At 42.7% G+C, this 17,542-nt stretch overlaps 1 protein-coding gene across 4 annotated transcripts in view; it reads left to right on the forward strand.

The window, feature by feature from the left end:
• LOC115224297 (replication protein A 70 kDa DNA-binding subunit) overlaps nt 1-17,542 on the forward strand; it is a 30,842-nt gene that overhangs the window by 2,020 nt on the left and 11,280 nt on the right. For 2 of the 4 annotated variants that reach the window (XM_036513281.1, XM_029795127.2), the window contains exons 3-13: nt 873-951; nt 2,219-2,327; nt 4,050-4,144; nt 4,764-4,796; nt 5,855-5,899; nt 7,104-7,218; nt 8,791-8,962; nt 10,455-10,647; nt 13,637-13,776; nt 15,286-15,355; nt 16,875-17,021. In XM_036513281.1, coding sequence (XP_036369174.1) covers nt 873-951; nt 2,219-2,327; nt 4,050-4,144; nt 4,764-4,796; nt 5,855-5,899; nt 7,104-7,218; nt 8,791-8,962; nt 10,455-10,647; nt 13,637-13,776; nt 15,286-15,355; nt 16,875-17,021 — 1,198 coding nt within the window. The remainder of the gene's footprint in view (nt 1-872; nt 952-2,218; nt 2,328-4,049; nt 4,145-4,763; nt 4,797-5,854; nt 5,900-7,103; nt 7,219-8,790; nt 8,963-10,454; nt 10,648-13,636; nt 13,777-15,285; nt 15,356-16,874; nt 17,022-17,542) is intronic. The other 2 variants (XM_036513282.1, XM_036513283.1) reach the window with 2 other exon arrangements.

Here is a 17,542-nt window from a genome sequence, read left to right on the forward strand (position 1 = left end):
TATATTTTCAGGATTAAATATTATTAGGAATTGCATTAAAAATATTTGTCAAAGTATTTTCTGTATTCTACAAGTAAAATAAATTTATTGCAAATATATTTTAACAACCAAATTCTATAATGGACCCCCCTCTCCCAAGGGCAATGTGGATCCTGGTTAAGAACCAGTGTCTTAGCTCATTTGAATAGGAAATTGTTTAATGAGAGGCATCCAAGTGTCAGAGGTTTGTCTGGTACTTCTTGAAGGAATTTGTCCAACTACCATATATATTGGGTTGGTGCATAACTATTGCGGATTTTTTTGCAACCAATTTTATTCAACAAAAACCTATTTAAATGATTATTCCGGAGCATATTCACCATCTGCTTCAATTACTGCTTCCCATTTGCTTGGCAGACGGTCGATTTTCTAAGTTTTGTAATCTGAAAAATGAAGGGGAAAATGGATAACATTTAGTTCTTGTGTCTAATGGTGCAAAGGCACATGGCTTAGTAGTTAGGGTGTTGCACTCGTGATCTTACAATCATGGTTTCAATTCCTGGACCATGCAGTACATTGTGTTTTTGAGCAAAATGTATCATTTCACACAGATCCAGTCTACTCAGCTGTAAATGAGTTCCAACCAGGGTTGGGAAGTTAACCCTCCAAAGGACTATCATCCCATCCAGGGATTTAAGCATCATAGGAAGTGGATTAAACTCAAGCCTTGTGAGTCCTGGGGCTCATGAAAGAAAAGAAAGAAGTATTATGATGCACCCTTATAATCTTCAGGTTTAAGAATCTGGGGGCGGAGGATGTGTAACTTATAACAGGAGTAAATATTGTATCTCACTAAAATAACACCTTGTTTTTGTTGGTTTTCTCTCCCCTAGAGTTCGAAAAAGATCCCAAGTTCTGCTGGCGCTGAACGATATCGTCTTTTATTGTCCGATGGTCAGCTGAGTTACTCCAGTGAGTATGTTTTTTTTTGTTGTTTATATTTATGTGTGTATATGTATGTATATATATATATATATATAAGTAGGTGAATGAATTATCCTATGTTTATCGTCAGTATGGAAAATTCGTTTAACCGAAACCTAGGTAGCAAATTCCTGTTGAGAAGATAGCATAATGCACCCTTTATTCCTTCGGAATGAAAATATGCTGTCTTCGAAACATGTGTCAAGAGTAAAGGAATTTTGTTAACATCTTCGTTCGACTCCATTCTTTCATTTATTTATATATATATAAATATCTCGAAGTGAATTATTGTGAACTCTTGTAAATAGATATGGTTAGTGGAAACTGAAAGAAGCCCATTGCGTGTGTGTCTGTGTTTTGATGTCTTTACAGTATAGATACAAATAAACAAGCGTTGCTGTCATACAAGTGAAATCCTTTTTCTGGAAACATTTCTGGTCATGGGGGTGGATATGACCTTCCTTTGAAAATTGGTGAAGGTTGGCATCAGGTCTCAGAAAATCTGCCTGCCTTAGTGAATTTCATCTGACCCATGCAAGCATAGTAAAATGGACGTTAAAACACGTGATGATGATGGTATTTTTATTGCAAGGCGGTGAGCTTGCGGAAACATTAACACGCCGGGCAAAATGCTAAGCAGTATTTCGTGTGCCGCTACGTTCTGAGTTCAAAATCTGCCAAGGTCGACTTTGCCTTTCATCCTTTCGGGGTCGATTAAATAAGTACCAGTTATGCACTGGGGTCGACGTAATCGACTTAATCCGTTTGTCTGTCTTTGTCCCCTATGTGTGTAGCCCCTTGTGGGCAGTAAAGAAATAAGAATCGTTAGCACGCGGGGCGAAATGCTAAGCAGTATTTCGTGTGCCGCTACGTTCTGAGTTCAAATTCTGCCATGGTCGACTTTGCCTTTCATCTTTTCGGGGTCGATTAAATGAGTACCAGTTACGCACTGGGGTCGATATAATCGACTTAATCCGTTTGTCCTCTCTGTGCTTAGCCCCTTGTGGGTAGTAAAGAAATAAGAATCGTTAGCACGTGGGGTGAAATGCTTAGCAGTATTTCGTCTGCCCTTACGTTCTGAGTTCAAGTTCTGCCGTGGTCAACTTTGCCTTTCATCCTTTCGGGGTCGATTAAATAAGTACCAGTTACGCACTGGGGTCGATGTAATCGACTCAATCCGTTTGTCTGTCTTTGTTTGTCCTCTCTGTGTTTAGCCCCTTGTGGGTAATAAAGAAATCGGTATTTTTATTGCAAGGTGTTATGCTGGCGACTCAGCTGAACCCCATGATGGAAGATGGTTCTCTAGACAATCTGTCGGTTATCAAGCTGAACAAGTTCTTATGTAACATCATTCAAAATGACAAGTAAGTAAACGATTGTCACAGTTTTTGAGAATGCAAAGGTTTTGTTTTTCAATGTCCCCCTTGCTTACAGTTTGCTCCTTTGCTTTCTACTTTGTCCTCGTTTTTTTATACCAAAACAGAGGCGCAATGGCCCAGCTGAGAAGCGGCGGCGCTTCCGCTTTTATTCCAAAGTATAAAAGGAATATTTCTAGAGATATACGTGCATAGTTTGGTTGGTGTGGAGGCGCAATGGCCTAGTGGTCGTAGGATCGTGGTTTCGATTCCCAGACCGGGCGTTGTGAGTGTTTATTGAGCGAAAGCACCTAAAGCTCCACGAGGCTCCGGCAGGGGATGGTGGTGATCCCTGCTGTACTCTTTCACCACAACTTTCTCTCACTCTTACTTCCTGTTTCTGTTGTACCTGTATTTCAAAAGGGCCGGCCTTGTCACTCTCTGTGTCACACTGAATATCCCCGAGAACTACGTTAAGGGTACACGTGTCTGTGGAGTGCTCAGCCACTTACGCGTTAATTTCACGAGCCGGCTGTTCCGTTGATCGGATTAACCGGAGCCCTCGTCATCGTAACCGACGGAGTGCTTCTATGATACCAAAACATCCACCATTATTACTGATGGCACAAATACTCCAGTCCAAAAGAAGAAAAGAAGTTCTTCCTGTCTTGCATTGAGAAAGGTTACCTTTGTCCTTTGCCATATTTTCCTCAATGCACTCCAGCTTAGATTTCTTTTCAAACAACAGATCTTTTTCGTCGTTTTGATCTTTTAAAAGTTTGTCACTTGCAACCTGCCCAGTCTTCTTTCTCACACTTATCAGTCAATGATTGTGCCGGTGGCACGTAAAAAGCACCATCCGATTGTGGCCGTTGCCAGTCTTGTCTGGCACCTGTGCAGGTGGCACATAAAAAGCACCCACTACACTCACGGAGTGGTTGGCGTTAGGAATGGCATCCAGCTGTAGAAACATTGTTAGATCAGACTGGGCCTGGTGCGGCCTTCTGGCTTCCCAGACCCCAGCTGCACCGTCCAACCCATGCCAGCATGGAAAGCGGACGCTAAACAATGATGATGATGATTGATACTTTGAAAACAAAATCCCTGTTGTATTTGCCAACATTACAAGCATTAACAACTGCTCGGTAGGAATATGAACTGATTCTTATCTCTAAGAAGCCTCTCTTGAGAAGCAAATGCTGTCTTACCTGGAATGAATGCTTCAAGTCCTGAGTATTCTACCCCTTTCGCAGACGGTCATCTTCTGATGACTGCCACAAGTGTTGTCAAGAGGAAAAAAACTTTTGTAAGAATAGCCACAGGTGTGGTTGCATGGTTAAGAAACTTGGTTCCCGATCACATGGTTTTGGGTTCAGTCCCACTGTGTGGCACCTCAGGCAGGTGTCTTCTACTATAGCCCCAGGTCGACCAAAGCCTTGTGAGTTGATTTTGTGTGTGTTTGTATGTCATGGTATCTCTGAGTCTCTTGACATAACGTGACAGTCGTAAACAAGTGTCACCGTCATACAAGCAGTGTCCTTCATCTCCAGTCTTTCACCAAAAAACATATCTGACCCTGGGGGAAACATCTTACTTGGAAACAAATAACAAATGAGGGTTGGCAACAGGAAGGGCATCTGGCCACAGAAGATTCTGTCCGACCCATGCAAGCATAAGAAAGTGGATGTTAAAATGATGGTAATGAAAATATTTTATTTTATTTTGCAACAGGAAAGTTATCATTTTGCTCGATCTAGAAGTGATTGCAAAAGCTTCTGAAGTTGGACAGAAGATAGGGAATCCAAAATCCTACAGAGCTGGGGAAGGTAAGTCTGGTTGATCATTGTTGTATAATAGTTTTGGTATTTTACTTTGCAGCAAGAGCACAATAGCCACAATAGCTGGAAATTGAAATCCTGGTCTTGAGTTCAATCCTTACTACACCCATTCTGATAATCCTCCAGATCTAGTTACATAATTCTGCTGTTCCAATTTGCCTAAATGCTGGTTCTATTCTTCACCCATATTTAAAGCGGTACACTGCCGAAAGAACATATATATATATATATATATATATCACGTGACCAACCAGGCTATCAGATGTTGCTACACATCGCTGGTCACAACACGTTCGCATTGTTTTAGCCTTCGAATGACGCCACCCCGCTGGCTAAGCGAGCAGGCCAACAGAAGAAAGAGTACAGCAGGGATCACCACCCCCTGCCGGAGCCTCGTGGAGCTTTTAGGTGTTTTCGCTCAATAAACACTCACAATGCCTGGTCAGGGAATCGAAACCGCGAGTCCGCTGCCCTAACCACTGGGCCATTGCGCCTCCACACATATATATATATATATATATATATATATATATATATATAGCTTGTTGCATTTGATTACAAAGAAGTTTTATTTGAAACGTTTTGACTTTGATTTTCTCTCTTTCAGCTGCACCTGCTGCTGCTGAGAACAACACAAACAGTGAGTATTTTCTTTTAAGTATTTGTTTTTCTTGTAGAGAACGTCACAAACCTTGCTTCATCTGAGATATATCCATCAATGAGTGATTAAAACTTATCAACTGTGACCAAAGAGATTATCCACCGTCCACACAAATTAGACTGATTTGAGTTCTTTTCGTACTTTCTTACCACCTGCCACTGAGAACTGAACCGAAATTCCTTCAAATGTGATGTTGGTTCCTGCAATAAGGAATTTTAGCAATCACTTCTTCGATTAACTAATCCTAAATAATCTTCCCAAAATTAATCTATTTTGATTAGATTACATGACAAACATTGAGCTTTTCTCTTCATCGTTAGAAAGAATTCAATTATAGGCACTTGTTGATTCTTTTGTGGACACCCAAATATACCGCATTTTCTAGAATACCAGTTGAATTTTTCAAACCAAAATTTACAGCCCCTAAAATCCAAAGGTAGAATACTTGACATGTCTAAAGAAAATGTAGATTCATGTCCAACAGGGCAGCCTTTGACTTTTCCTTTCCAAAAGGGATTTTTAACCCAATATTTATTCAGTATTCTTTATTGCTTTATCTGCTTCAAAAAAAAAAAAAAAAAAAGAAGAATTTCACATTTTCTTGAAGTTTGTAGAATTTCTGTAATGTCAGCAAAAAAGGTAGGTTGACTTCTTACACCAAGACAACTTTGGAGGATCAAAAATTCCATATCAAATTCTAGGATTTGGAAGGATAATGACAGCATTTGAACATTTACACTATCATACTATGTAAGCATCACCTCTTAAGAAATTAATTGCAAGAATTATGTTCCCAGTTATAAATTCTTAGTAGTGCTAACCTATTAATATTCAAATTATTCTGTAAAGTGTTACCTCGTTATTGTATTCAGTTTGCAAGATTTAATGAGTTGGCCCAACACCTACAGCTCTCACACAACTGGTTGGCAAAAGTTGTACTTTTACATGTCTCTGTGTTTCTCTTTGCCATTATAAACTTCTTGGCTTCTTTCCACATTTAAACCTTTCTTTATAATTTGAATTTTCTTGTTTATCAGGTCTTCCTGCACCTTCCAAGCCTCCGTCTGTTCCCATACCAAACAGTGAGTTACATGTTTCCTTTCTGACAATTCCTTTCATTATTAAACCTCCGCCTTAGCGAAGGCATTGTTTTCAGTTGTGTTTGTTTGTCTGTGGACAAGATTATCTCAAGAATTGCTGGATAGATTGGATGAAACGTTCAGGGATGTTTGGCCTTGTGACTGGCACAAACTGATTAGATTTTGGGATCGATCTGGTAACAGACAAGGATTCTGGATTATTTTTCCCCCTTTTTTTTTTCCATTTCACTACTTAATCTTTGAGAGCGGTCAGGTTCATTTTTAGTATTCTCGTTTGTGAGAGTAGTCGAGTTTATTTCAAATATTCTCAATTTAAAAATCATCTCCCAGGGGCATCCTGTTTTGAATTCCTCTGTGTTCAAATTCCACCAAGGTTGACTTTGCCTTTCATAGTTTCAGGATCCATAGAATACGTACCAGTTGTGCACTGGGGTCAATGTAATCTACTAATCCCTTCCCACAATGTTGCTGGCCCTGTGACAAAATTTGTAATCATTTTGTTATTATTAAGGCAGCGAGCTGGCAGAATCGTTAGCACACCATGGAAAATGCGTTGTGGCATTCCATCCATTCTTATTTTGCAAGTTCAAATTCTGCCGAGGTTGATGTTTGCCTGTCATTCTTCCGGGGTCAATAAAATAAGTACCAGTGGAGTACTGGGGTCAATGTAATCGACTTGCTCCCAAAATTCCTAGCCTTGTACCACCTCTTTTAATACTAGTCCCTCCTCAGTTGAGGGATCTTTGTTTTGCAAGTTACTTGGGACTATCTTGGTGCTTTTGCCATGTAAAAAGTCCCTATACCCTCTCTCTCTCTTTCGGAGAGGCACTGAGCAGCTATACGCACACATACACACACGGCAGTAACTTCCACCTACCGATTCAATCAAAGCTTCGGTCGACTCGAGGCTATAGCAGAAGACACCTACCCAAAGTGCCACGCAGTGGGACTGAACCCGAAACCATGTAGTTGGGAAGCAAGCTCCCTAACCACACAGCCATGCCCGATGGTTGGCATTAGGGAGGCGATCCAATCCTAGAAACCAAGCCAAAGTAGACAGCAGAACTTGGTGTGGTCCTGTAGCTCACCAGCTCTTACCAAATCGCCCAACCCATGCCAGCATAGAAAACAGACATTTTCAATAGTGATAGTGGTAATGATGATATTTCATTTCCTTTGGTTCTAGGGACACCTTTAGGTAGTGGCCCTGTCGTTAATAATAAACCACCTGGTCTTCCTACAACTCCAGGAGGAACTGGCAGAATTCATGCCATCGCAGGACTCTCGCTCTACCAAAATAGGTAAGTTGCCTTTTTGTTCTCCTGTTTTTAGCTTGAATGAATTGGAGTCTTTGAGAATCTAAGCATTGACATGTTTTGAACTTAGTGGAACGTCCGTTCAGATAAATATATTACAGTCAGCAGTCAATGGCAGCACAACTAGCAATGAGTCTGCGAGTCGCCCTGGGAGGCATGGGATGGAAATGCAAAGGAAGCGTGTCGCAGGACCCTAAAGTGGGTCCAGGAACGAACGAACAACTGTTAACGATGGTGAAAGTGTAATGATGGTTGCTTCTAATAGGACCCCGAGGAGGAGGTGCCCACAGGGTCTATTCCCCACACCACCCACAAGTCTCCCTGGAATGGTGGGCAGAGGAGATGGTCAGGTGGAATGGCATTTCATTGAATCATCCTGTAGCATTCGTTGCATGCAAAAGAGAAGAATTAACCATGGTTCATTGGTCTTGGAATATTCAACCTGTCAGAAGTATTTGGTGATGGCATTGATAAAGGATTGCAGAGTTTCTTCCTTATTTCAAATTGTTACTTACATCACATCACCTGAGTGCTTTGCTCCAGTCTGGCCAATACTCCATGAGTGAATTCAAAAGATGGAAACTGTGGAAGACCATTGTATATATGTATTAATGTGTCTGTGTCTCCCACCACCACTGTTTGGTAACCAGTGTTGGTTTGTTTATATCCCCATAACTTAGCTGTTTGGCAAAAGAGACCAATAAAATAATTATGCAGTGGCTTCTATATAATAGCAGAATGAATACCAGACATCAAAATATAAAAAAAAAGAAAAAGTATTGGAGTTGATTTGTTCAATGTAAGCAGTCTGAGGTGGTGCTCCAGCATGACCACAATCCAATGGCTGAAACAATTGAAATACATATATTTCACTGTATCGACTAGACAATCAATGTTATACACCACTGATCACAGTGCACTTCCTTGCGTTGTTGTAGCTTTTGAATGATGCCACCCTGCTGGTTTGCCTGGCAGTCCCCCCCCCCTCATCGCAGGGTAGGGTTACCACCCATTTACAGTTAAGTGGGCTAAAAATAACAAGGAAAGAAGTGTTTTGCACAAGTCCGGGAATCGAAACCGTGATTTCGCAATTGTGAGTGCAACACCCTAACCTCAAGACCACAAACCTTCACACACACACATTGTACACTACCGTCAGAAATTAATTAGCACCCTTGATTTGCTCTTCACTCAAGGTATGTGCTGTCACCTAGTGGCCATATCTCGAACTATTGCTTTGTTGCGAGTTCACTGTTGCGCAGAACGATGACGTAACTTTGTTTGCAGAGCAGTTTGAGAGTCTACAGCCTTATGATGTTGACATAGCAGTGCAACAACAACTTGGAGTGCGGATGCAGACAAATCTTCCTTTCTTTAATAGATATAGGTAGCGCTTCGCAAGGACCGAAATCACACCATACTAAGTTTTCTCATCGCGTAAGACGTTTTGAACAGCTCATAGGTTAATTGATTTAACCTATTTAATGTAGAAATTTGAGAAGTGCTAATTAATTTCTGACGCAAGTGTATATGCCTTAACTTTATTGTTTTCAACAGATGGAAGATTTGTGCGCGAGTGACCCATAAATCTGCTGTGAGGAACTGGAGTAACTCTCGTGGGGAGGGCAAGCTGTTCAGTGTTACGTTCCTCGATGACAGCGGTGAAATCCGGGCCACAGGATTTAATGATGCAGTTGACAAGTTCTTTGAATTTCTTCAAGTTAACAAGGTAAGTTTCACCTTCGTTTTGTTATACCTGTATCATCATCATCATCATCATCATCGTTTAACGTCCGCTTTCCATGCTAGCATGGGTTGGACGGGTCAACTGGGGTCTGTGAAGCTGGAAGGCTTCGTCAGGCCCAGTCAGATCTGGCAGTGTTTCTACGGCTGGATGCCCTTCCTAACGCCAACCACTCCGCGAGTGTAGTGGGTGTTTTTTACGTGCCACCTGCACAGGTGCCAGACAGAGCTGGCAAACGGCCACGAACGGATGGTGCTTTTACGTGCCACCGACATGGGGCCAGACAGAGCTGGCAAACGGACACGAACAGACGCTGCTTTTACGTGTCACCGGCACGGGGGCCAGCCGAGGCTGGCAACGAACACGAACGGATGGTGCTTTTACGTGCCACCGACACGGTTGCCAGACAGAGCTGGGTAAATTAACTGAGTCCTGTTAATTTAATTAACTCAGCCACCATACTCTGTACCCTTGACTTCATTGTGACACCTCTTACTGTAAAAGGTTCAGAAAAGGTACAATACAGACAAGAAAGTGATATTTTGAATTTTGAACGCAGAATCAGTGTTAAAATAGCAGAAAGATTGGGTGTTAATACTCTTACATCATCATCATCATCATCGTTTAACGTCCGTTTTCCGTGCTAGCACGGGTTGGATGGTTCGACCGGAGTCTGGGAAACCAGGAGGTTGCACCAGGCTCCAGTCTGATCTGGCAGTGTTTCTACAGCTGGATGCCCTTCCTAACGCCAACAACTCCAAGAGTGTAGTGGGTGCTTTTTTACATGCCAGGGGAGTCTGGCAACGGCCACGATCGGTTGGTGCTTTTAACGTGCCACCGGCACGGAAGCCAGCCAAGGCGGCGCTGGCATGAAAAGTTGTTAACAAACAGCCATGATACACATTCAACTGGCTCCTGTGCCGGTGGCACATAAAAGGCACCGTTCAAACATGGTTGATGCCAGTCCCACCTGACTGGTTCCCGTGCTGGTGGCACATAAAAAGCACCCACTACACTCTGGGAGTGGTTGGCATTAGGAAAGGCATCCAGCTGTAGAGTCCTTGCCAGATCAGATTGGAACCTGGTGCAGCCTTCTGGCTTTGCCAGTCCCCAGTCAAACCATCCAACCCATGCCAGCATGGGAAAACGGATGCTAAACGATGATGATGTCTATTTATTAGTGGAGTCTCATGTAAATTAATTTTTTGTTTTAATCTTGGAATTAAATGGTTTTGATTAACTGTCAGGTGACTTTTGGCCAACCCTGTATCCATACAACGGTTGTTTAGAGATGAGTTTTAAAGTTGACTCCTTCTTAACATTCAGTGTCCACTTTTCCATGTTTGCAGGGGTCACTTGGAATTTAAGGCAGTGCTCCAGCATGGCTACAGTCAATGTAATTTAAAGCAACCCAAACATGGGGTTTCTTTTCTTTCTTTTTTTCTTTAACCTATTCCGTTTTTCTTTGTTATTTCAGGCTTATTACGTGAGTAGAGCCACTCTAAAGATGGCAAACAAGAAATTTAGTTCTGTGCAGAATGACTTTGAGATGACTTTCAACTCTGACACAGTCATTGAGTTGTGCACAGAGAACACAAATTTGCCCACCATCACATATGATTTTAAGCCATTGAAAGACCTGGGCCAAATTGAACCTAACACTATTATTGGTGAGTGAATCTTTTCTCTGTTTCTAAACTACTTGTACTAATTGTGACGACATTCACCCTAGGCAGGTTGAGTCGGCTTCTTCTACTCGTGGAAGAAGTTTCGTGGGAATATGTGGATTTCACAAGCGGTCCCCAACAATCCTGCATGTAGAGACATCCTGTTTGCCGCAGATTGTCCGCAGACGCAGGGACAGAACGACCAAGGAGCCGCCGTTTGCCGAAACAGACACTCCGAGGATTTTCACCAGAACCCTGTCTGCTGGGTTGTGGCCCTAATACCACTCGGTGTTAGACCAATCCGCCTTGGGTGGCCCTACCAGGAACCGAAGTTCACGACGGCATAGCTCTGACACTACCCGTTGCCAGCGTCCCCACCACGGTGAGGAGGGGATGGACTTGGGGGACACAAACAGACACTCCGAGGATTTTCACCAGAACCCTGTCTGCCGGGTTGTGGCCCTAATACCACTCAGTGTCAGACCAATCCGCCTTGGGTGGCCCTACCAGGAACCGACGTTCCCGATGGCATAGCTCTGAAACTACCCGTTGCCAGCGTCCCCACCACGGTGAGGAGGGGATGGACTATGGGGGACGCTCTGTTTCTAAAAACTGTGTTTTCCAGTTGATGTATATTGTGTAACCATGCAGTGTAAACGTTCAAATATTGACAATATCTTTCCAATTCCTGATGTATTTCACAAGGAATATTCAGTCCTCCAAAGTCATTTTCGTTTATAAGTCAACCTACCATTTTTGGCAATAAATTTTGGTCTAAGAAATTCAACTTAGATTCTGGAAAATATGGCACTGCTGCATTTTAACCCTGTAAATGTCTAACTCATCCAGTCTCTTCTTGTTTTTCTTTTCCACTTATTTGATGCTTCTTCAATTAAATTTCACACTAGCTTATCCTTTCACTATCATATTTGTTAAAATACTCTGCAATTATTGCAAATAACTTTAAAACAACAAGGAATTTTGTAAAATAACTTTGTGGTTATTTTACTCTGGAGTTTTGAATATAAAAAGCACCCACTACACTCTTGGAGTGATTGGCATTAGTAAGGTTATCCAGCTGTAGAGACCTTGCCAGATCAGATCAGATTAAACCGTCCAACACATGCCAGCATAGAAAGCGGATTTTAAACGATAATAATGATGATTAACCCTTTCGTTACCAACCCGGCCAAAACCGGCTCTGGCTCTAGTATAAATGTCTTGTTTTCATAAGTTTTTCATTAAAATCTTCCACCAAACCTTAGTCACAATTTATGATCCTAACACTAGCTTAATGATAACCAAGTTATTTTACTAAATTCTTTGTTATCATCATCATCGTTTAACGTCCGTTCTCCATGCTAGCATGGGTTGGACGGTTCGACCGGGGATCTGGGAAGCCAGAAGGCTGCACCAGGCTCCAGTCTTATCTGGCAATGTTTCTACAGCTGGATGCCCTTCCTAACGCCAACCACTCCGTGAGTGTAGTGGGTGCTTTTTACGTGCCACCTGCACAGGTGCCAGGCGAGGCTGGCAACGGCCACGGTCGGATTGGTGTATTTTATGTGCCACCGGCACGGAAGCCGGTCGAGGCGGCACTGGCATCGGCCACGAGTCAAAATAATTGAAAGAAGCACAGAACATCTCAAAATGAATACGGTAATGAAAGGGTTAACTCTGGCATCCTGATTACTCTGTCAAATTTCACTGTTTTCAATTACTCATGTATTAACTCATAGCTTTTGAAGTATTGATGATGTAACTGCTTAGAATGACAGTGTAGAGTAGGTGTGAGAGGTCAGATCTGGCTGGTTTGACCCGTAGAATATTCAGGACAAATATTGTGTTAGCACGCCGGGCGAAATGCTTAGCGGTATTTTGTCTGCCGTTGCGTTGTGAGTTCAAATTCTGCCGAGGTCGACTTTGCCTTTCATCCTTTCAGGGTCGATAAATTAAGTACCAGTTACACACCGGGGTCGACGTAATCGACTTAATACCTATGTCTGTCCTTGTTTAGCCCCTTGTGGGTAATAAAGAAATAGGTATTTCGTCTGCCGTTGCGTTGTGAGTTCAAATTCTGCCGAGGCCGACTTTGCCTTTCATCCCTTCGGGGTCGATAAATTAAGTACCAGTTACACATTGGGGTCGATGCGATCGACTTAATACCTACGTCTGTCCTTGTTTGTCCCCTCTGTGTTTAGCCCCTTGTGGGTAATAAAGAAATAGGTATTTCATCTGCTGTTGCGTTGTGAGTTCAAATTCTGCCAAGGTCGACTTTGCCTTTCATCCTTTCGGGGTCGATAAATTAAGTACCAGTTACGCACTGGGGGTCGACGTAATCGACTTAATACCTATGTCTGTCCTTGTTTGTCCCCTCTGTGTTTAGCTCCTTGTGGGTAATAAAGAAATAGGTATCAAAAGGGTCACGGTATCTGGCTTGGTGCTTTGTAACATGTCATTCGAAATGGGTTTTTTTTTGGTGGAATTATGATAATAAAACAAAGTTCCATAGACGTTATTGCATCAAGTTTGAGGCAACGATTTATAAAGGGACTAGCAGTATCACCCGGCGTTGCTCGGGTTTGTAAGGGAAATAACTATATAAGCATTTTTAGAGATGTAAAGTATAATAGCCATCTCAATATGGTTAACCACATTTTGGTTGTTACTGTAGCTTTTTACGTTCTGAGATTTAATAATAAATTTTTAGAGTTACTTCTCTTATATATGCCAAAAATGCATTAAAAATGGGAAAAATTGATGGTAAATTTTTTTTTAAATCGTAGACTCATCGTAGACGCGCACTAATACCCAGAAGGGCTCGATATGAATCACGACTATAAGATACCCGGTTTTGGTTAAACTGCACCGCAAAGTGTGGGAGTAGTTAGGAATCTAAATCGTAGGAGACAGACACTCACACAACCTCACTTTTATATATAAAGATATGACGAAAATTTTTCTTTTAACTATGTTTTCTCATCATTTGCAGACGTAATTGGTGTCGTGACCAATGTTGGAGATATCACCACAGTGGTTGGACGGCAATCTAATAAGGAATTCTCAAAGCGCGACCTGCAACTTGCTGACCAGTCGGGCATGTCCGTCCGATTTACCATTTGGGGAGGCGATGTGAGTTCTAGCTTAAACCTTTTATTTTTCATCTTTTTCACTACCCCTCCCCCCGGGGTCATCTCTTGAAGAATTGGTTGATTCATCAGTGTATGGAACCTTGCTCTGTTTCTTCTGGTTATTATCCTCATTGTTTTAACACCCACTTTTCAGTGCTTCTCTTTTATCTCTTTTACTTGTTTCAGTCATTTGACTGCGGCCATGCTGGAGCACCGCCTTTAGTCGAGCAAATCGACCCCAGGACTTATTCTTTGTAAGCCCAGTACTTATTCTATCGGTCTCTTTTGCCGAACCGCTAAGTGACGGGGACGTAAACACACCAGCATCGGTTGTCAAGCAATGCTAGGGGGACAAACGCAGACACACAAACATATACACACACACTTATATATATATATATACACATATACGACAGGCTTCTTTCAGTTTCCGTCTACCAAATCCACTCACAAGGCATTGGTCGGCCCGAGGCTATAGTAGACACTTGCCCTAGGTGCCACGCAGTGGGACTGAACCCGGAACCATGTGGTTGGTAAACAAGCTACTTACCACACAGCCACTCCTGCGCCTACATGGGTCAGACGGAATTTGTTGAGCGGAAATTTCTAGGGCTTTCAGACCCTCGCGTCCCCAATTAAAAGTAACATTTCCTTATGCCCAGACATGTTTTCTCACAATACTCGAAACAAACAACCCCTCTTGTATAACAGTGATGCTCACTTACAACCATCACATGATGTGTCAAGGCAAGGACAGCCATGCTGGAGCACCACCTTGAAGGATTTCAGTCAAATGAATCAATCCCAGTACTTCTCTAACTCTTAAGCCTGGTAATTATTCTATCAGTCCCTTTAGCTGAACTGTTAAGTTACAGGGACATAAACACACCAACACCGGTTATCAAGTGGTGGTAGGGGACAAACAAAAACAGACATGCATACATATACATACATACATACATACAACAGGCTTCCTTCAGTTTCCATCTACCAAATCCACTCACAAGGCTTTGATCAGCCTGGGTCTATAGAAGACATTTGTGCAAGGTGCCGTGCAGTGGGACTGAACCCAGAACCATATGGTTGGGAAGCAAGCTTCTTCATCACAAAGCCACGCCTGCACCTGAATTGCTAATACACAATACCAGTGACCAGTGGTGGGTTGGTGGGTTTGTTATAGGGCCCCAGGTGCCTTGTGGTATTCCTTCCAAGCACTATTTGGGTTTGGGAATCATTGTCTTAATCTGTGGCCTGGTTTCATACCACCCCAACCACCTGGTCTTTGGGGTTCCTTCAGCATTGGGCTCATGTTTGAGGATACCTTCTTCACCCCCACCACCACCAATCGTATGACGCGGTGGGGGACAGGGTTGAGATCCCTGCAAAGATAAGAACCAAGAATACACCGTCCTTTCTTCTCGTTTTTGCTAAACTATTTCTCTATCTCTGTCATCGTCATCATCATTTATTTTGTTTTTGTTTTCTTTTTCTTTGTCTTTCTTTCTCCCAGGCTGAGAGCTTCCAAGATAACAAAAACCCTGTGGTTGCAGTCAAAGGAGCCAAGGTTTCAGACTGGGGAGGTAAATTCCTTTTGAAATTGAATTTCAAAGATTTTGGATCTTTTATTTTCAGACCTGTGTTACAGTCATTTGGATGACATTAGTCTGTATCTGGTGTCGAGGGGAGAGTGGCATGATGCCTTCATCACCATTACTCCCAGCTTTGTTCTGACCCACAACAGCCCCTCCCCCATCCATCCATGGGTTAAATCGATTTCCCAGGCTTTGGTCAGCCCAAGGTTATCACAGAAGACCCTCACCCAAGGCACCATGCAGTGGGACCGAACCTGGGCCCATGTGGTTGGGAAGCAAGCTTCTTACCATACAGCCATGCCTCCGCCTATACAAATACATAGATGTAACCTTCTACTTCTTACAGTCGTTGGACTGTGGCCATGCTGGGGCACTGCCTTGACAGTTTCAGGCAAACAAATCAACTCCAGCCTCTTTTTTTTTTAAGCCTGATAATTATTCTATCAACTGAAGTTACTGGACCATAAACAAACCAACACCAGTTGTCAAGCGGTGTGTGTGTGTGATGGGCTTCTTTCAGTTTCTGTCTATCAGATTCACTCCCAAGACACAGATTTGCCCCAGGTCTATAGTAGATGACACAGTGCCACACGCTGCATAAGACTGAACTCGGGATCCTGTGGTTGGGAAGCAAACTTCTTACCACACAGCCACACCTACGCCTTATCCAGACGTGTGTGTGTGTGTGTGTGTATCTTATCACGTGGCTCTGGTTTCAATCTCACTGCATGGCACCTTGAGCAAGTGTCTTCTACTATAGCCTCAGATCGACCAAAGCTCTCTGAGTGGACTTGGTAGATAGAAACTGAAAAGAAGCCCATTGTGTGTGTGTGTGTGTGTGTGTGTCCCCCCTCTGACACCTGGTGTTGGTGTGTTTATGTCATTGTAACTTAGAAGTTTGGCAAAAACTGATAGAATAAGTCCTGGGCTTGATTCATTCAACTAGAATTCTTTGAGGCACTGCTCCTGTCTTTAGTCTAATGTGAAACAAGAACACGGGTGTATATAAAGAGTAATGGCCTCCTTCAGTCACGAATGACCGTGGGATTGAACCCGGAAAGTTCCATTCCGAGGGAAAAATCAGGGCAAGGTTATTTATGGAAGACCACCAGTCGCTCATGCGTACCAGCCTCTCTTCTTCATGTCATAGGTGTTGTCCAAGGGAAAGAAAGGCAAAGGGGCCAATACAGCTTGGCACCAGGGACGTTGCAACTCACTTCTACGGCTGAGTAAACTGGAATAACATGAAATGAAGTGCCTTGCTCAAGAACACAAAACACAGCCTGATCTGGGGATTGAACTTGCTACCTCATGATTGTGAGCCCGACATGCTAACCACTGAGTCATATGAATGTGTGTGTGTGTATATATGCATGTACACATACATGTACAAAGGGCTTCCAGAGTTTGCGTTTATCTAATTCCTCCCAAATGTTTATTGTTGCCTTTTTTTAGGAATTGCTTTTTGTCACCAATGAATATAATTATTTTTATTTCTCTTCTTCAGGTCGCACCTTGTCTTTATTATCAAGCGGACAAATGATTCTAAACCCCGACATAAGGGAAGCCCATTTCCTTCGTGGCTGGTATGATCGAGATGGTTGTAATATGGAATTTAACACTTTTCAGGGTGATTCAGCTAGTATTAGAGGAGGTATTGTACATCTCTCTCTCACTTTCTCTCCCTCTCTTCCTCCTCTAAACCCCCCCTCTTTATCCCAACAACTTTGCTTTCAAGTCCACATAGTTTTACAAAATGGAACCTGTTGAAGTAGGCTGGAGATTGTCATCAAACGAAACATTTGAAGGGCTGGCGTCGTATCCAGGGGAGACATGTCTCTCATCTTTACTTCACGTCTTAAAAAAATATGCCGTTGTCTCACTGTGACAAGACCAGCTGTGATACTCCAAACTGCATCTCATTTAAGTGGATTCTCTTCATAATCAATTAGGCTTAGAATCTTTTCTTTATCCTCATCATCATCACCATCATCATTCGACACTCGCCTTCCATGTGGCATAAGTTGGAAAGCTCCAGTTGTCTTCTATGGCTGAATGCTCTAGCATTTGTTAGCCCTCTCTCTCTTTCGGAGAGGCACTGAGCACATACACGCACACATACACACACGGCAGTAACTTCCACCTACCGAATTCAATCACAAAGCTCCGGTCGGC

Source organism: Octopus sinensis, linkage group LG25 (genome assembly GCF_006345805.1).
Source record: "Octopus sinensis linkage group LG25, ASM634580v1, whole genome shotgun sequence".
NCBI classification, from domain to species: domain Eukaryota; kingdom Metazoa; phylum Mollusca; class Cephalopoda; order Octopoda; family Octopodidae; genus Octopus; species Octopus sinensis.